Source organism: Berghia stephanieae, chromosome 3, assembly GCF_034508935.2.
Source record: "Berghia stephanieae isolate SIO BIC M18660-M18661 chromosome 3, UCSD_Bste_1.3, whole genome shotgun sequence".
In the NCBI taxonomy this organism is placed as follows: domain Eukaryota; kingdom Metazoa; phylum Mollusca; class Gastropoda; order Nudibranchia; family Aeolidiidae; genus Berghia; species Berghia stephanieae.
The window spans coordinates 46,854,194-46,875,549 of NC_088362.1; the positions used below are offsets into that span (position 1 = coordinate 46,854,194).

At 34.9% G+C, this 21,356-nt stretch overlaps 1 protein-coding gene across 2 annotated transcripts in view; it reads left to right on the forward strand.

The window, feature by feature from the left end:
• LOC144967860 (uracil phosphoribosyltransferase homolog) overlaps window positions 1–19,013 on the forward strand; it is a 19,200-nt gene extending 187 nt beyond the window's left edge. Inside the window, exons 1-7 of one of the 2 annotated variants that reach the window (XM_078905589.1) lie at window positions 1–116; window positions 7,115–7,157; window positions 7,582–7,651; window positions 8,270–8,332; window positions 8,643–8,804; window positions 10,225–10,323; window positions 12,506–19,013. The exon at window positions 1–116 is cut by the window's left edge and continues 187 nt beyond it. In XM_078905589.1, coding sequence (XP_078761715.1) covers window positions 25–116; window positions 7,115–7,157; window positions 7,582–7,651; window positions 8,270–8,332; window positions 8,643–8,804; window positions 10,225–10,323; window positions 12,506–12,612 — 636 coding nt within the window. In that variant the 5' untranslated portion in view covers window positions 1–24 and the 3' untranslated portion in view covers window positions 12,613–19,013. Of the gene's footprint in view, window positions 117–4,503; window positions 4,950–7,114; window positions 7,158–7,581; window positions 7,652–8,269; window positions 8,333–8,642; window positions 8,805–10,224; window positions 10,324–12,505 lie in introns of those variants that run through there. The other variant, XM_078905588.1, reaches the window with a different exon arrangement.
• The last annotated feature ends 2,343 nt before the right edge of the window (window positions 19,014–21,356 follow it).

Consider the following 21,356-nt stretch of genomic DNA (forward strand, 5'->3'; position numbering starts at 1 on the left):
AACCATCATTTTGTGTCGTCATTCATGCAGCAGTTTGTCATCTGGTCACCTTTCTTGTGCGCAATGGTGCATGATGGTCGAGCTATTTGCGCAGTGTGGCATTATAGGAATCAGCTGTAAGTTGTGATCCACGAATCGCTAACTTTGATGATGATGATGATGATGATGATGATAATGCTGATGATGCTGATGATGATGATGATGATGATGATGATGATGATGATGATGATGATGATGATGATGATGATGATGATGAGATGATGATGATAATGATGATTTTGATAATAATAATAAAAATAATAATCTTTGAGAATAATAAAAATCCCCTTATCTCTATTTATCCACGGTAAAAGATTTTCTCTCAGAAGAAGATAAAAAAAAAAAAAAAAAAGAATCAGATAAACAAGATTTAAGCCGTAGCGTTGCGCTGCAAAGGAATAACAGGGAATGTTTTCTTTAAGTTTAAGAGAAGCATATAGTATAGATGGTGATAATGGGTCATTCGAGTGTAAGTGTAATACCTCAATTATAAGTTATAAGCGATAATATCTTATCCATTCAGCCATCTCATCACGCGGCCATTTTAACCCCATTTGCATTTTATACATAGAATTAAACGAATGAGAATACGTACGAAGCCTAAAAAGTGTCCACCAATGAAAGCATTCAGCGCCATTTTGTTGTTGGCTGAGAATGTAGTAATTACCATTCATTCGGTATCTATGTCAACATAACGACACAAGAAAAACAACAAACAATATCAAAATCCACAATAAAATGTTTCAGAACTGTTGCGTATATTTATGGCACAACGAAGCTGTCAAAAAATGAAGTTAGAGAATGTGTGCAATCATGTATTATAATAACCTGTAATGTGTTTTCCAACCACCACATCATCTACTACTACAACCACCACCACAATATCATCACTAACACTACTACTACAACCACCAGCCCCACATCATTATCACTACCACTACTACTACACCACCACCAGCACATCATCATCACTACCACTACTACAATCACCACAACCACATCGTCATCACTACCACTACTACTGCAACCACCACCACCATATCATCATCATTACCACTACTACCTAAACCACCACCACCACTACTACTACAACCACCACCACATCACTACCTCAACTACTACAACCACCACCACAATAGCATCACTACCAATACTACTACAACCACCACAACTACATCGTCATCACGACCACTACTACTACAACCACCACCATATCATTACCATTACCACTACTACTACAACCACCACTACCACCATATCATTACCATTACCACTACTACTACAACCACCACAACCACATCGTCATCACTACCACTACTACTGCAACCACCACTACCACCATATCATCACCATTACAACTACTACTACAACCACCACAACCACATCATCATCACTACCACTACTACTACAACCACCACCACATCATCGTCACTATCACTACTACTACAACTACAACCACCACCACATTATCATCACTACCACTACTACTACTGCAACCACCACCACCATATCATCATCATTGAAATATTTTATTTTTTTAAATTGAGCTTTATATAGTGCAATATCTACTAAATGTGCTCAAAACGCTTTACAAGGGATCCCTGGTCAACATTTAACATGTAGGACGGGACATGACGCCTGTTAGGCAATATTACAATTTTTCGGACAAAGACAACTCTGTTAACGGCCAGGTACTCATTTTACACCTGAGTACGGTGAGAGAATGTGAGTAAAGAGCCTTTTCCAAGGACTCAACTATGCGCCGAGCGCGAGGCTCGAACCCAGGACCTTCCGATCCGGAAGCGAGTGTCATACTACTAGACCACATAGCCGCATCATTACCACTACTACTACAAACACCACCACCACATCATCATCACGACCACTACTACTACAACCACCACCACCACCATATCATTACCATAACCACTACTACTACAACCACCACCACATCATCATCACTACCACTACTACTACAACTACAATCATCACCACCACCACATCATCATCACTATTACTACTACAACTACAACCACCACCAACACCACATCACCTCACTAACACTCAGTACTACAATCATTTCCATTAGGTTTTGGAGCTTTACTTCATTTGAAATAAGGAAACTTCGGAGTTGTATTTGGCATTGTGTTTATATATCATAATATAATTCTAATCAGTTATCTATTTAGAACTAGATACTATACAGTATGTATGCCAAATACCACCCCAATTCCCCTTTCTTGTGTGCGGGAATTCCTCTTTCGGCATTGAAATTGAGTGTGAGAGAGTCATCACTACACACATAAACAACAGAAACAATTTAAAAACAAGACTATGACACGCAACCACTCACACACGAGGCTATACTATTTATCATTTTCTCTATATAGAATAGGACAAGACAAACAATAGCTTGACTCTCGCTACACTTCGCATTGATGTTTGTCGTCTCACGAGTTCAACTCTCGGTCGACCTGTCAATATTCCTTTTTGCCTCGGACGTAATCATTAATAGAATGTTGTGTGTTTTGACCGTGAAGAAAACCTTAAGAAGTCACATTTATATCATTTTAGAGAGATCGTTTTGAATAATTTTGAGTTAAACGAGCGAGCAGCAACTTGTTTTCATGAACGGCCGATCAGCGCTTGTTTACTATAGTAACGCGATTCCCAGCCAACATCAAAATGGCGGATATTTTTCTCATCGAGGCCGCTGGTTGGTTAGCCAATAAGAGCACCGTACGGTTTCCATTGGGTAAATTCCTTGATTTTATATGAATTTATCAAATTAATTGTATTCGCTTTAATGCTCAATGAGCTTTACTTGAATATCTATTTCTCTAGCTGGTCACTGGGCACCAACAAATTTTGTTGTTGTTGTTTCCCAAATTATATCCGTCGCCCGTCAGGTGTCTCTGCACTCTCACAGTGTCCGTTACAGCCATTTATATAATGTGTTTTATATCATGCCAAAGGATACATCGCTTTACATCCCATTGACTATGACCATAATATGTCTCAAGGAAGGTTATGATCCCTAGGGAGTTCCATCTGAAATAGTGTTTTAAATAAACAGATCATACTATTTAAGCCTATGACTTAATTAATAAACCTGTATATATAATAACTCATGGCAACCACAGGCCATGTCTATGCGGGTTGCTGACCCACAAAAGTCAAAACAAATGGTTGAATGTTTAAAGTGATCGTATAAAATTCTGGTCTTGGCATCGTGTCCTTGTTTAAGACACTTACACAAATTACCCCACTCCGCTCAGGTGTGAACGAGTAACTGGATATATCATCATTAGATGCCTTTCGCGTCTCGACCGAAAGATCGGGTCACCTTGGCTGTTTCCAGTATTTCCTGTGTGAGGTGTCTCCAATATTGCCGGTCCTCTGCTAGGGTTCTCAGATTTTCAAGGTCCCCTGCCGTTATGAGACTAATGCTTTGTCCAAGTGTTGTGAGGTTTTTGTTTAGGATCACGGGGAGTGTTGTGATCGGTCTTCCTCTGAAAAGGTTCCCGTGTTTTTGGAAGTATCCCGACATGGCTTGGTTTGCTGGTATGTTTTTGTCCCTGCGTAGTATGTGACCGAAAAGTTGCCATCGTTGTTGTAAAATGTCAAGGGAGATTGGTCTTTCTTTTGTGATCTTATAGAGTGATTCATTTGAGATCTTTTTGGGGTATTTGATGTCCAGTACCCTTCTTAGCTGTGTGCGATGGAAGGCATCCAGATGTTCTTCTTCGGATTTTGTCAACGCCCAAGTGCCGCAGTTATACAGAAGTACCGGTTTTACAAAAAAAAAAACCGGTACTTCTGTATAACTGGATATAGAGTGACGGAAATTGTAAGAGTGTGGATGCAAAAAGATGACTTATGGATGAATTGCACTATGGACCCAATGGTCTGATTGGGGATAAAGGAAGCATAACAATCCCATGGGAATGCTCTATATTTTTATCTTTAAAAATTCTTCAAATTAAACGTCCAACCCCCTACCGCCATTCCCCGGCAGCACATTTTAATTCCCTATTATTATTTTAATTGATTTCAAAATGTGTATATTATATAAATTTGTAGGTTCTTGCAATTCTCTTCTTGTAACTTATGGAAAATATTGAAATGACCTAAATAAATAGATAAATAAATGAAATTCTCTTCATTCACCCTAAAAATGGAATTTGTCGGTTATATTCCAATGTAAGACTGGATGGAATAACATAGGCGTCAGTGCCACAAAATGACTGACTCGGGACCACACAGCGTGACGGTTGTTTTGCTGATGAAGAGTACATGCCGAACATGGTATTGCATGTTAAATTATGAAAACTAGAGGTACCTATATGAGCCAATAAAATGGAGAGAAAGATAAAGGGAGTAAAAGTGACTCATAAATATAAGGAAACAACACAAAACAAACGACGTTTCCGCTGAAAGATGAATATAATATATGAGTCACATTTACTCCTGTTTATCTTTCTCTCCATTAAATTATGAAAATACTTTTCTATCTAATATTTTTTAAATCACTGACATCATTGTATTTGACCGAGAGAAAAATACCTGAAAATAGAGCTGGCCGGACAAAGAACGACCATATCATTCGGGACCAGACGACGCAGACATGCTGTCTTTTTTCTCGTATAGTAGAGAACCTAGTCACTACCCTCTTTCTTCCTCTTCCTACTCACCATCTAAAAAAAGAATCTTAGAGCCAAAGAACCAATATAATTTTGTCAACAAAGGAAGATGGATCCGGATATTATTCTTATGCACAACCAGTCTTCTAACGAGAACAAAACAAACGAATTGAAGGTGGAGGTTCAGGAAGAGGATTTTGGTCCTAATATTATTCAACTGAGAGCCACAGATGGAATAAGAGAGCTGCAGACGGTAATCCGTGATGAGTAAGTAGACCGCGGCACGCATGGACAACGTGTGTTGTCACCGGGTCGGCTCCACTGATCTAGAATGCAGTCAGTAGGAGTACGAGACAAGCTGCATATAAAAATATCTAATATAGAATAACTATAACGTCTGGTATCTATAGTATAGTCAAGTGGTGGGTTTTTGGCTTGCACTGGTAATCCGGTAATTCCCAGTCTGGGTACCTTTAAAATTAAAGGCCACCTCTATTCACAGTCAGTACTGCGAATAGTGATTTCCTCTATACTCTATAGGCAGCAGTACTGCGAATAATGATTTCCTTTGCGTTTCCTTGACAATGACGATGTGTCTGTTGGTTATGTAGTGATGGTGGTGTTGATGTGGTGGTTGTGATTATAGTGATGGTGGTGATGAGTAGTAGTGGTAGTTAGATTTAGATAGTGATGATGATGTAAATGTAGTCGTGGTAGCGGTGGCGGTTGCTGTAATTTTTATAACTATAACGATGTTGTAGCTGTGGTAGTGGTAATAATGATGTGATGGTTGTGGTTGTAGTAGGAGTAGTGGTGGTGGTAGTGATGATGACTGAAGATGTAAAGTTGGTGGTGGTCACCATAGTTTTGATAACGATGCGGAGGTTGCTGTAGTAGTAGCAGTAGTGATGATGTGGTGATGGCTGTAGTAGTAGACGCAGTTTATTGATGGTAACTTCTATTATTTGCAGGAGCACTGAGATTCAGATATGAGTCGTGAGCAACGGCAAGAGTAAGAGTGTGCGTGAGGGAGAGAGAGAGATTTCTGGAATTTTGTAAAATCTATTTAACTCATTGTAATAATACAATAAACGCGGTTGGAAATATTCTCAAGATGTGAACGAATGATCAAGTCAGAGAGGTGGGGACGGGGAAAATTTCATGGATTGGACTAGGGTAACAAAAACAAAACAAGACACGATCTTGTCAAGTTTCAGACTTGAAGGAAAAGTTGAAACGTTCAAAATCTCAATTCTCAGTCACCCAAAATGTTTCAATCATCCCTCCTTTTCTTTCCTTCTCAAACTAACACACTCATTCAACTTCAAGCTATTCGACAGCATGCCATTTTGAATAGAAAATAGTGTTGTGTTCAGTGAGGGGATAAAAACTAATTTTCAGAGACGGGAGAGCGCATCTACTACTACTACCACGAATAGTGATTATGCCATGGAATCACTATTTACAGTACTACTGCGAATAAGCACTTTGTTTCGTTATTCGCAGTAGTACTTCGAATAGTAGGCAGCGTTCTTATATTCGTTATTCGCAGTAGTACTGCAAGATATAATTCATTTCAGTTATTTTCAGTAGTAGCCTTCGAGACTAGAGCTTTATTGTATAGAGGATTGGGCGCAAAATATAAACTTCTTAATTATTATTACTATTATTATTATTTATAGAATTTTATTTTTTTATTATTATTATTTTATATTTATTTTAAAAAAATGAAATTATTACTATTATTAATATTTTGCATTTCATTGATGATGAGGTTGTGTAGTGATGGTGGTGTTGATAATGTGGTAGTGGTAGTGATGATGACTATAAAAGGATGATGATGTAATAGTGGTGGCGGTTACTGTAGTTTTGATAACATTGTGGTAGCTGTGGTAATCAGTGATGCTAAAACTCTGGTTTCACCTGAAAAAAAATCTGCTCTGGAGCAAATAATTCCAAGTTACGGGCAACTTAAGTCAAATTCCGCTGAGGTCAATTTGTTCCAAGGATACCCTCCCTCCAACCACCACATCATCATCGCTGCCACTACTACTACAACCACCATCACTACATCATCATCACTACCACTACTACTACAACCACCAACACCATATCATTATCACTCCCACTACACCACCACCACATCATTATCACGACCACTACTACAACCACCACCACTACATCATCACTACCACTCACTACCACTACTTATACAACTATAACTAGGTGAGTTGAAAGTTGATAGACATGAGGCTCTTGCCATAAATAATTTGGTTGATTGTAAATAAAATAAAATAATTTAGAAGTTCACCGATTTCAATGAAATTGGGCTGAAATTTTCTTCTATTGATTGCCGAAACAATGGATGACCAAAAATCCTGCCTCTTCTTTCAAGTAAGTTTTTAATCTTTTTTTTTGTTTTTTTTTTTCAGAAAAACCCCAAGAAATGACTTCATATTTTATGCTGATCGACTTGTAAGTAATTGAAGGATTGTTTGTCTTTTTAAATTTTTTTTATTTTGGTCCTTTACTCATCAGATTGACGTTCACTTAGAACATTTGCTGTTTATTTTTTTCATAACTGACGTTCACTTTGATAGCTATTGGGTTTTTGAATTACTGATGTTCACGTGGAACATATAGGTATTGATTTTTTAATTAAACTGTCTAGTAAAATCTAACTTTTGTCACCATATCAATCCCAGTGTTACTTTTACTCGTATATTTGTTACACATTTTTAAATTAAATAATTTCATTATTTATTAAAATAATGTTTGACATTATTTATTTCAGTTTTCATTTTGCTAGCTCTCCTCTTTTGGAATATTTAATGTTTTTTTGAGAGCCCCGTCTTATTTTTTTAATAATATAAATCAATAAAACTATTTTTTTTTTCAGATTCGCTTAGTTGTAGAGGAGGGATTGAACAAGCTGCCCCATCGCAAATGTTCTGTCATTACACCCACTGGTCAGTGTATTGTCTATTTGATTTTGAATTAAATCTTTGATTCAGATAGGGATGACACATTAATTTCTATTTGAGACATTAATGTAGATATTGATTCATAGACATAAATTTTAATTTATTAATAGAAATGAAAATAATGTTATGGGTTAGACGATGGTGTCAGTTTTTTAGATTTTTGTTTTATATTGAATATGAACTTTTATTGTCTTTGAAAAAAAAAAAAATCCCAAAAAACCCAAGCAAATTAACTTTGGTGTGACAATTTTTTTAGGTTTTAGTTCTCACAATTCTCCACCACATGATTGTCACATTTATATGCAACATCTTGGATTATTGCCAAAATCTGTGTTTTCTTTTGCAGCATTTTTAACCTCTAACACCCAGTATCAGGGGTCCTGATAGCTCACCTCACAGGCAAAGTGACACATCAGTTTGTTTGATCTGGCTAAAGCTACTTTGCAATAGACCAGCGTCCTATCCAGATGTTTGCAAGCAATTTTAAATATGTCCATTTCATGCTACAGCAGCCTGGATAAATTCAAGCTCTAAACTACCACATGAAAAAAAATTCCTTCAACAGTCTCTTTGAATCTTTTACTTATTACATCTGATTTTCAGGACACAGTTATGATGGTCTTCGATATGAGAAAGGAAATTGTGGAGTTAGTATAGTGCGCAGTGGTGAGTTAGAATTTGTTTTATGTATGAACATTTATTAAATAACAGAATTAATTACTGTCTTGTTAGAGTTTTTATTTCATGAGTTATATTAAAACCTGTATTGATGTAGGTTTCCATGAGCACCAGTAGAAGGCCATTACATGTCTAGAGCTGTTAATTAAATGAATTGCTTGTGATGAATGAACCATCAATCTATTTTGCACTTGGTAAACAAATATTTGGCAGCATATTTTATGTTTGGGTGATTGTGTGACATGAAAGTCAGTGGAGTTATGATATTAAATTAAATTTGCGTTTCTCTTTGATTCAGGTGAGGCCATGGAGCAAGGTCTACGAGACTGTTGTCGCTCTATACGCATTGGAAAGATCCTGATTCAAAGTGATGAAGACACACATGAAGCCAAAGTTGTTTACGCAAATCTACCAAAAGATATTCATCAACGTAAAGTCCTTCTCCTGTATCCTATAATGAGTAAGTTTGAATGTCTAGACATCAAGACAGATTTAATCGGTATACAAGGAATGAAATTGACATCTCAATAAACAATTGATTTTGTTTTAATTTTAAGACTGCCAGTTGGGTGATCAGTACTCACTAAAATATATCAATCAGACTATAAATGATTAAGGTTACACTAGTTTTGTGTTTTGATAGTTTTATCTGGTAGGCAGATGTTGCGAGTATTCACTTAAAATACATAACATCATCATCAATGCATAGCAATTTTTTTGATGGTCAAATTTGGTCAGCTCACATAACTCACCAAAATATAGCGGGTTTTCTTGAGGGCCAAATTTGGTCAAATTCAGATTTTTTCCTACTGATTCAGGTTTTTTTCAACCAAAGTTCCAGAGTAAAATAAGTTAAGAATCGGATATTTTACACAGAAATAGATTAGTTAAACTATATCTTTGCATTTTAGGTTGATAAAGATTTTTTTTTTTTTCGGTTGACACAGGCCTTTTTCTTCAAATTCAGATTTTTCAAAAACAAAACAAACAAAAGACAACAGATTTTATGTTTGTTTTCTGTTGCAAATTTGATCAAGACTTATCACAGTCATCCATTAGACTCGTATTTAAAAAAAAAACAACAAAAAAAACCCCCAAAACTTTTTACCAAATTTAAGTTTTTATCACAAGTTAAATTGAAAATTGAATGAAAAATAAAAAAATTCACCAATGTGTGTATCTATAGTAAGTACATCATTCCTCTCTAGGATATTTGTGATAACTTTTTGAATGAAGTAAGGATGGATTTTCACACACTGAAAAATTCATTTGTTCATTTAATTAGAGATTTAAAAGGATAACACAAGCATCACTTAAATTCCAGACAAACGGCAGAAAAGTATTTGGCACATCTTGTCATTGAATATGACCTGGAAAAGTAAACACATTGATGCGTTTGCTTGGTTACAGAATGGAGTGAATTAGTAAATAATGGATAAAATTTGGTGTGTTATAAATAAAATAGATGAGTGGAATAAAAATAAGTGTCAACGCTGTGTGTAGTCCAAATTTTCGTATTTTGAAATGTCCTTCCCAAGGATTGATGATCTCTGCCATACAGGCACTCAGAAATTATTCTATCAGAGACTGACATTTTGTTTTCAAATTCATGTTCTTTGATATCATGCAGTACATTTCAAATGGATCACTTCTGAGTCTGAGTTATGATTTTCGCGACCCTATTGGATTAATTTCACTCATCCTGATACATTAGCATTTTGATTCTATGTCCAATTTTTAAATATCAGTATCAGAATTTTGACATATATGTATGTACTGCATGAGTGGTGTGAATTTATATTATATCAGCTTGTATATTTCTTAATTATTAAAAAAATATTTTTAACAGTTTGAATCTCTTCTTATTGTTTTATTGACAGGTTCTGGTAACACAGTTGCCAAAGCTATGCGAGTACTCAAAACACACAATGTTAAAGAAGACAATGTCATCTTGTTAAATTTATTTACCACGCCTCAAGGTGAGTTCAACTCAAGTTAATCCCAGTTTCTGTGGAGTGAAGCAGACTTTAACAAATGCTTGTTGTTTTGCCTAGGGAATCAATACATCTCATAATGTATTCTTACTTCTTATACCTTCATTATCCAAAAACCTACTGGATTGATCAAAGTAGCAATGACTATCCCGCACAAATCTTTGGGCCTCTTTTTCGCTCATGAAGTGCCCAAATTCGGGATAAAATATGGGACGAAGCTGTTCCATACATGCTATTAAAAAAAATTAATTACGACGCTGTTTATCGATGAATATGACTGAAAGTTGGCATACAGTTAGAAAAGAGGTCATTTTAGATTATGTCAAGGGACAAAACTCATACGATTACCAGAAGACCGTTAAAAATAGATTTTTACTCTTGGGAGTATAATATCTCTAAAACTACAAAGAGGAGAGATTTTGTCGCTCATAAGGTTATATATGCACATTTCTTCTATTTATATTTCAAATTTCATTGGATTATGATAAGTACTTTTCCCGTATTCTCACAAAACATCAACCCAATTTGCATTTCAATGAGTGAAAATATGGAGACGGCCATTTTGCTCCCCCATCGCGCGACACGAAAATGACGTGAGCAAGGCAAGGCTGCCAGATGGCCAGACTTTAACATGACCAAATTCGACTTCAAAAGTGGCTAAATAGAAAATCATATGGCTTTCACTATTAAGACTGGCCCACTTAAAATGAACTAAATTTTAACAAACAGAAAATTGAATAGACTAGGATAAATGTCACTGAGACAAAAATAGATGAATAGAATTTAATAAAAGAAACAAAATTATATATTTGGCCACACACGTGGACATCTGGCAACCTTGTTCACGATGACTGATGACAAATCCTCGCGCACTTTTTAAAAATTAAGGTATTGTTTCATTTTTATGTCAAAGGGATAGTAGATTAACACATTCTCTCTCTCTCTCTCTCTCTCTCTCTCTCTCTCTCTCTCTCTCTCTCTCTCTCTCTCTCTCTCTCTCTCTCTCTCTCTCTCTCTCTCTCTCTCTCTCTTAAATACTAGAAATAACATAAGCCATGGTCTTACGGGACTGATTGATAATAATTTAGCAGACATTTTTCGTGTCATTTGTATGGGTTGTAGACATAAAATTACACTTCGGAGAAGTTCCAAATGATCAATATTACGTATATTTTAAAACAAAATTATAGTTGACCCTAGCCATACAGCTCTAAAACTATACAAATTAGAACTCTTCTGATGTCTTCATCATATTTTCTGATAATTTTGCTATAAAATTGCTAAGTTTTAATATCTAATTCCACATCTTAAACGAGATACAGCCACAAACCAGAATAAAACGCAGAAAAAGCGTCCCATATTTTCTGTATTTTTTTCTCTTTGTGAGTCATCCAAATAAATGACACCTTTGAAACTGCATAACTTTGTTATATATTAATGGATTTTCAAAATTCAAAAAGATTTTTACTCAGTGGAGATAGGGCTTTGATTTAAGAGTAGTATTTCCTACAAAAATAGAAAACAAAAATTTTCATAGTCATTGCTAATCAAAGGGTAGGGGTGTTTAAAACAAAGATTTGTATGATTACAACCGTAATTATTACATGGTTAATTGTTGCAGTCTCTATGGGGAAGGAGGAAAATGGTGGGGTGGGAGGCAAGTAAAATCACTTGCAAATAGACTAATTTTACATCGCAAGTAAATCAGTGTTAGCATTTAAGTTTTGTTCATCATCCTAGCGATCAGCTTACCTTACTTTGTATTTCTATCATGTCATTCTTCGGGTTATTAGTTTTAAAAAAGTAAAATTTATAATTTTGAAATTTGAAAAGTCAGTACTTTGTCCATTTTTTTTGGGTTTCTTTTGTTTATTTGTATTTTATTAAGAGACTATCCAAGCTCTTCTTTACGACCCATTAGAGAGAAGTGCTAAAAAAACAACTTCAGCTTTTATATAGCGCAAAATCCACTAAACATGCTCAAAGCGCTTTACAAAAACGCTAAAAAAAAAAAAAAAAAAAGATTTAAGATAGCAGTTAACAGAATTTAAATCCAGGACCTCATTACTACAGTAACCTTCCACTGGCTCTGAAAGAGAGAGCATCACTGATACAAAATTCTGTTCATTTTTTATAACTATCTATTATTTTTTTTTGTGTCTCACAGCGGCAAGGAAGATATCCACTCAATTTCCAGGCCTTCGTGTTTTGACATCAGAAGTTCATCCAATATCCCCAAGCCATTTTGGTCAGAAGTATTTTGGAACAGATTGACGATTTTCTTGAATTCATTGCTGGGTGCAGATGGATCTGAGAACTGAAACTGTTTTGTTATATACTTATGTTATGTTATTACAAAATGATATGAAATATGGACTGACCATTGATCTAATTTTACGCATTTGGAAGTGAGCAAAGTGTTCAGATTGAATAAGAAACATGATGAAAATTATGGTTAACTTTTGTGTTTGCATTCTTTCAAGGAATATTCCATGTGCAATTTTTTGGGGGTGAATGAATTTGGCATTTTTCATTTCAAAATAAAATATTTTCTTTGCATTTTCATTTTGTAACGTTAACGTTTTTTTACAATCATTTTGATGGAGGTTGCAAATTTTAACTTCTTGTCAACCTTCAATAGTTAATTTGGCATAGCGGCCCACTGTCCTGATAAAACCCTATGAGGCAATCTGGAGAAACAGAATTATTTTTAAAAAAATTGGACTTTATTTGTATGGAAAGGACCCTTGCATGTCCCATGATTATGCTTTTTTGACTAGCAAATTAAAACAAGGAACAGAAAATATTCTAAATCTAGATTATATTTTATAATAGTCCGAACATGCTGCTTTTTTTTTATTTGGGGTTCTGACAGTATTGTGTGTCAGGGTGGCCTGTTTTAGCTCTTCGAAAAGTTGGCTGCTATGTTTTGTAAACAGCATTTTAATCCTTTTCAGTTGATTTGTAGTATTTATTGTTGGATATCCTCACAAGTCAGGACTGAGTACTTAACTCCAAATGGTATATCTGTGGATCAGCTAAGGCATTGGTTTAAATATATAAAAGATTCTCTTTTGATTTAATTGTCAGACAGTATGTTTATATACTATTTGTATTTATGTAGTAAAATTCTTTGTACAACTTGCTGACAACTCAAATTTTTAAGAATCATTTTTTTAAGCAAAAATTTTTTTTTCTAATTTGAGTCATTAAGTATAGAGCTTAGTCAAAATGTTTAAAAATAATGCAAGATTCGTCCACCTCTTCCCCCTCCGTTTATGTTGTGAGAAAATTATTGAATGACAGAGATACAAACTGGCCGACATACAGCATTCCCACTGACATTTTAACACAACAATTCTTACGATTTCCAAGAAATGATTGACACATGTTTGACATTGGAAACAACCATGTTAATGTTTGGCGTGACACATCAGAACACTTGTCACTTGTTCTTGTGAGACTTTTTAAAAATTGTGTTCATCTTTAATCTCTTTGTTTTTTGTTTTTTATTTTGATTTATGATTTTATCTTTTCTCCGTATTTTTTCCTTCTTTTATTTTTATTTACTTATTTATTATTTTTTTAAAAATAATTTTTCATTGATAATATTTTATGACGTTTTTGTCAGTTATCTTTTCCTGATATGATTAGGATATTGTTTGTCATGACATGTGTTTTTTTTTTTTTTATTATTGGTTTTGAAAAAAGTAAAAGGATTCAAATGTTATTGTAAATTTGACATTTTTCTTTGAATTGGTTACACAATGTTATAAAGTTATAAAGATACGAGTATTATGTCACTAAATAATGTTTTCACTGTTTAAATGATTTATTATTGATATTGCTGTGCCTTTTCAGACCCAGCCCAGGGACCAAATCACATTATGTTGTCATTGTCATCCCAAACCTAAACAGCGTTTTAACACCATTCTCTCCATGTGATCATAACTGTTTAAGGATTTGAACGGAACAATCAAAATACAAAATGGTATTTAGTGTTAGTGTAATCTGGGGTTGGATTGCAGATTGAATGTCTCCAATTCCATGTCAGGCTAATTTGTATCCTCTTATAAGCACTTCAGATCTTTTGTATGTAGGTATGGTTTTGTTTTCTTTGTTTGTTTTTTTAAATTGAGAAAATAAAATGACATGTTTTACGCATTTCACATTGACATAAATATACATTTAAATTTCTCTGGTTTGATCTGATGCTGTGAAGTTTCACTCCTGCGGGGCCAGACAAATTGTTATTAGTTAAAGCACAATGTAATACTGCTGGGCATTAATAATACTCCAGGTTACTGCTTTTCCATCACTGCTTGAGTCTTTATTGCCAAGGTTCAATATTTATTCGCTGTAACTATATGGAATGTGATTCTGATGACAGGACCAAAAATAGCCGTGGGTGGAATCTTCTAACCTTCCACGGTGGGCAGAGAGCTCACTTTTGCTGTGTCTTCTATCCCTCTATATATCTGTTTTCCCTTTCCATCTCCGTCTTTGTTCTGGATTGAGATTGCTTGGTTTTTCACTAGTCCTTTTATGAAAAAGTGTTTTTTTCGGGGGGTTTTTTCCTTGTAAATCAGCTAGCTGGGTGGGGTTCCCTACCTCCCATAGGGGCATGGAGGTACTTGCTGCATCTTCTAACCCCCTGTATCTGTTTTCCAATTGCTTTCTGTCTTTGTCTTGGAATGAGATTACTAAGTCTTGTCCTGACCCTGGCCGGAGTCCTTGGCTGGGAAGGAAACAGTTTAATGTATAGTTATAGTTTTGGGAGATGATATTTTTTTCCTTGTAAATCATCTCTCTGTTACCGTATGTAGTTATTTTTTCATGTTTAACACATGATTTGTAAACATTTGAGTGTATTCCACTTAGTGGGATCTTGTGCTGGTGTCTGGGTGAAACATTTAGGTCTCCCATAGCGGGCAGGGAGGTACACACTGTGTCTTCTATCCCCTTATATCTGTTTTTCAACATGCTTTCTGTCTTTGTCTCTGAATGAGATTATGTATTGTTATATTTGTTATTTTGAATGTATAACATGTAAGCATTTGCAGTGTATTCCTCTTAGTGGGATCTTGTGCTGGTGTCTGGGTGAGACTTTTAGGTGATCTCAAACTAAGTACACTGATAATGTGCTCTTGGAATCTACATGTTCCCTGTTTGAACCAATTCCCCTTTGTCTTACTCTTTCCTCAAGTCCTTTTAATTGTACATTTAAAATCTTTTCACCATCCAATTTTCTTCTTTTTACTGGCGCTGATATGACCTAAATGTGTTGCAAGCGCCGTAAAACCCTTAAAAACAAAAACTAAAACAAACTATCCCATTTTCTTCCTTTTTACTGGCGCTGATATAACCTAAATGTGTTGCAAGCGCTGTAAAACCCTTAAAAACATAAAAACAAACAAACTTTAGGTCTACAACTACTCCTTTATCATTCTTTTTTAGTGGTGCTGAAAAGACCTAAAAATGTCCCTTGGGCTGTAGACCCCTATAAAAATAAACAGAAAATGGCCAACTTTTTTACTTTCATTTTTTAAACATTCTTACAAAAAACGTTGTTTAGTTTTCCAAGTAATGTGAAATCCAGACCATTTAACGATTGCAAGTTTTTTTTCTTTGTTTTTTTCTTGAAATTTTCAGTTGAATCGAGATCAACGCCTCTGGTGAAATAATACAAGCTTTGCAGAGATTTTATGCTGAGGCAACATTATACACCCTGTAACTGTCTGTACTGAGATTAAATGTTTTGCCTGGATTTTATTTTAGTTTTAGTATATATTTTTGTTTCTTCTTTGCTGAAAGTGAAACAAGATGACAGTGACCATCTCCCATGTAGTGCATTATGGGTCAAAATTATTGGGGTCACTCGCTACATTCAGGAAAGCAGTCAAATATTGTAAAGTGCTTTGAGCATGTTTAGTGAATATTTCGCTTTATAAAAATAGCGCAAGTTCATATAGATGGACTGAGTACTTTTGCACACAAAGGGTGGTAGAATATTCTGGGTTGGGAATCACAGAATGTTATTGGAGTATGGCCACTGTTATCATGCCTTTTAATATATGAGGTGATTTTTTTTCCACATGTAAATCATCTCTAGGTTATGTGTCTATGTCAATATATGATTCATACTATGTATGAACCAGATCTTGTACGTGGTAAATATTATATACACGTATTAGATATTATTAGTATAGTACATAAATATATATTTTCACCAGGTGAGGCCATAATTTTTCGTCTCTGACAAGAAACGGGTAGATTTTTTCTATTATCTAAGTCTGTTCCCCCTTTTATCCAAACTATCATCTTACTTTTCCTGGCACTTAACTCTGTAAGTGCTTTTTTAAACCTTTAAAAACAAAAATCCAGAACTTTCTGCTTGTTGTCATCCATGATTTTGTTTCAATTTAAAAAGAAGGAACATAGATTTTGAAGCATTTTAATATTATTATCATTTATACAAATTACAAATAAGCAAGTATATTTTTCTTTGATTTTCTCCCAAAAGATACAGATTTTTTGTTACTTGCCTTTTGCAGTTCTGAACAAGTCGAGAGTACTACAGTGGAACCTCCCGATTACGACACCTCCGAATAGCGACAACCTCCTGATAACGACATTGACCTGTGGTCCCGATTTTTTTTCTATTTAAGATCAGTAAAAAAAAACCTCCAAATAACGACACACTTTTTCATAAAACCTCCGAATAACGACATCATTTTGGCGATTTTCGGCAGTTTTCGTAGATATCTGATACTAAAAATACCGAATATGAGTAATCAAAGTTTATAAAAACGATTCCTGCTTGAACTGATGAGAACGCAGCTTTTGAAATCAATGAGAACGCAGCTTTTTTTGACGAATCTTGGCTGATATGCATTAATAAAAACCAAGGTATAAATGTTATTGTAAGCAAGTAAACACAAAATCTTGGTAAATGTGATATTATGTGGTGATAGTAGTAGTAGTAGTAGTAGTAGTAGTAGTAGTGGTAGTAGTGTTTTTGTGGGAGGAGGAGGAATTTTATCTTACTCGCAGCATCCGAATTACCTGTTTTTGTTTGTTTTAAAGGGTTTTAAAGCGCTTGTGACACATCTATGTCATATCAGCGCCAGTAAAAAGGAAGAAAATTGGATAGTAAAAAACATTCTAGATTTACAATTGAAATGACATAAGAAAAAGTAAGACAAAGGGGAATGGTTTAAATAGGGAACAGATGTAGATTCCAGGAGCACACTATCGGTGTACTCAGTTCAGATCACTTAAAAGTCTCATCCAGACACACGCACAAGAACCCTCTAAGAGGAATACACTACAATGTTTTGTTTGTTTTGTCAATGTTAATAAAAACTGGTCCCGCGGGCCTTACCACGCCCACTTTGTCCGCCATCTTGGAAACCTCTAAATAACGACACCTCCGGATAACGACATAAAAACTCGGTCCCGTGGCATGTCGTTATCGGGAGGTTCCACTGTAGATGAAGTGACATTTCGTACATGATAAGAAGTTGAAGACAGGCTGTAAACTGTACGAACATTATTATTATTATTTTGACTGCTTTAAGTGCTCATAGAATTGTTTAGAAGTTTTTGTTGGTTACAAACTGAATGACTGGTCTTCTCTGTAAGAGTTGTGACGGGTTTAGATCCATATCCTTCCTTTAATGAATAATAGGTACATGGGAACTAGAACTATTAGAGATTGGAATGCTTTGTCAGTCTTGCCGTTATATCCACCCTTGTCATATTAGAGAGATATGTGCAACAACACCGTTGTCATTATTGAACTGGCAGAATACTCTGTTTTTTGTTTGAAATAATTCAGTTTACCCAGTTATGTCATAAACGTCTCTTGCCCTCACTCATTACTATAACCATAGGTAGACAATCAATAAGTGACTTACATATTTAATGTATGGATCAATAGATCTGTTTTACACTACACACTACACCACTTGCTTATAATTTTATAATAAATCCCAAATTTATAGATTTCACAGGATGAGATTTACCAAAATTCGAATTATTTATATACACGTTTGCCAGGGGAAATATTGAGGAAAAGAGATTATAAATTTTATAAATTTTACATACCATTGAGTATCTGGATTGAAATATACTACTTCCATTTTTAAGAATCCAGATAGGAATGTTACTAAAAACAAACAAAACAACAAAAAAAGAATAAATTAGGCCTAATTAGAAACTATTCAGCCCCAGATGCAGATTCTTATTTTCTGCCTGTTTTTGTCATCAATATTTTTGACCATGACCATATTTGATTTAGACGTCCCTTTCGTGATTATTATTTTTTTTTAAGGGTTGGAAATCACACACTAGCATTTTAAGTTGTTATAGATTTTTTTGTTGTAGAAACTTGACTTACTGAGGGCAATAGCTTGTTGCTTGTGACAAATCTATTATTATTATTATTATTATTACGTACTATATTGATTTGCATGGATAGTCAAGTTTAATGACTTTTATTCATGCCTCATCTCCATACAGTTGGTAAATCTGGTCTTCATCCTCATTATATTTTGTTGTTGTCGTTGTCATGACCACAGCTTCATGCATCATCCATGTTATGTAAACCATTTTGTTGTCATCATCAATACCTCCAAAATGTATTCCTCAGTAATAAATATTATATACATCAACCGTTATCAAATTTCTTTTGTTTAAAAAAATGTTCTGTCACCATCATAATATTTGTCTGGAAGACAAGATTATTTTCTGGATGGGGACCTAAACATCCCATGGTGGGCAGGAAGTCACTTGCGTTGTCTTCTATCCCCCTATATATATCTGTCTTCCAACTTGCTTTCTGTCTTTGTCTTGGAATGGGATTGCTTTATTTTGTCCTGGTCCTGGCTTGGTTAAGAAACTGTACCAGTCATACCAGTTGTATAAATAACGTTACCAAAAGTTTCCAAACTTGCATTTTGATTTTAACATTATTAGTACAGTCCACTCCGGATCGCAACTTGGTTAATTGCAACTTTCAGTTAATCGCAACATTTCCCAAGAAACGGAATTAATTCTAGATAAAAGTCACTGGTTAATTGCAACAAAACTTTGGTTCGCAACAAATTTTCGACCTCAAAAAATGGAGGCAAATTCAATGAATCAATCAAACAAAATCTCATGATTAGATTTCATTATGGGTGAAACCATGACACGAAGAATCAAGAGTGGGCGGGAATTAATACAACAGTTGTGAGGAGAGACTGAGTGATGATATCCTTTGTTTTGTGATTGACAACTGTGCATTATGACCAACGAGTTTGGTGAGAGCTTATTGTCTCTCATCACGGCTAATCTCTTGGACTCTTACAAATTTTGAGAACAAATCTTAAGATGGCTTGCCTCAACGCTGCTTTTGCTTGTCAAAATCTATACAGGGCCGCCATATATATTTTTTTTCCAATCAAATTGCTGTCTGTGGTGGACTCAGAACAATGTTTACAACAACTGGTTTGAGTTTACCATATTTGTGTAAAATGTTGCAATAGTGGACAGGAAACTCAACTTCAGTTAATCGCAACATTTTTGCTGATCCCAAGGTGTTGCGATTATCCGGAGTGGACTGTATTAGTTTAGAAATTTGCCCTGTCATGTTGAAAACCAAATGACCTATCGGGATAGATTCTGAAATACGTTTTTCTTCTAACAGTTGTATAGTTTTCAATGCAATGCAGACATCATATTCGATTCATTTCTAAAGACTAAATGGTCTCCAATGAGTCCTGACTGAATCCACTGGACTACAGCATAATATGGGCAATGATGTCAAACTGTATAAGAGTTGTACACTAACAAAAAAGCAGAGCTAAAAGAGTCAATTCAAATTGCATGGAATCAAATCATTATCTAATACATTAGAACATAAATTAGGTCGTGGATAAATAAACACCATGCAGTCATAAAGTTAAAGCAAAATGGGGAATCGACAGATCATATAAAAATTTGAGAATTGCGTCAAAATCTTCGATATGGTAAATTTGAGGTGTACATATTTTAAAAAATCATCAAATTAATATTTTTAAAAATATATTTTCCTGAAAATTTGTATACATAAATTGGTTTTATGGTGAATTTCAGATTTGCATCAGGTAAAATCCGACGGTTATCGGCTTAACTTTTCCGGGGGGTTTTTCTTCTCATACCCGATATATTTCTGGTTCATTTGGAACACATACTGGTATATTGAAATGATCTAAGTGGGGTTCCTGACCTCCCATAGTGGGCAGGGAGGTTACTTACTGTCTTCTATACCCTATATACGTATCTGTTTTCCAACTTGCTTTTCTTCTTTGTCTTGGCAGTGCGATTATTTGGTTTTTCCACCTTTGCTGAGAGGGAAACAGTTAAATGTCTAGTTAAAGTTTTAGGAGATATTTTTTCCTTGTAAATCATGTTTTTTTTTGTTATATTATGTGTTGTTTTGAATGAATAATGTAAGCATTTGGGAGTGTTACTTTTAGTGGAATTCTATGCTGGTGCCTGGATGAGACTTTTAGGTAATTTCAAACTAAGTCAGTGATGGTATGCTCTTGGAACCTTCTGTTCCCTATTCGAACTATTCCCCTAAATTTACTTTTTCTTGTGTGCTTTCAAATGTAAATCTAGAATTTTTTTGACTATCCTTTTTCCTTCTTTTACTGGCGCTGATTTGGTCTAAATGTTGCAAGTGCCGTAAAGTACTTTTTAAAAAAACAACATAAGTGGGGTTCTTTGACCTCCCATAGTGAGCAGTGAAGTCACTTGTGTGTCTTCTATCCCGCTTATATTATAATGTTTTCCAACTTGCTTTCTGTCTTTATCTTTGAATAAGATAACTTGGTTTTGTCCTAGCACTGGCCAGAGTCTTTGGCTGGTAGGCAAACAGTCAAATGCATAATTATAGTTTTGCTTTTTAGAGAGATATTTTTTCCTTAATATAACACCAATGTCACTAACTTCTATTTCTTTAAATCCAGTGAATGAAAGGCAGAAATGTT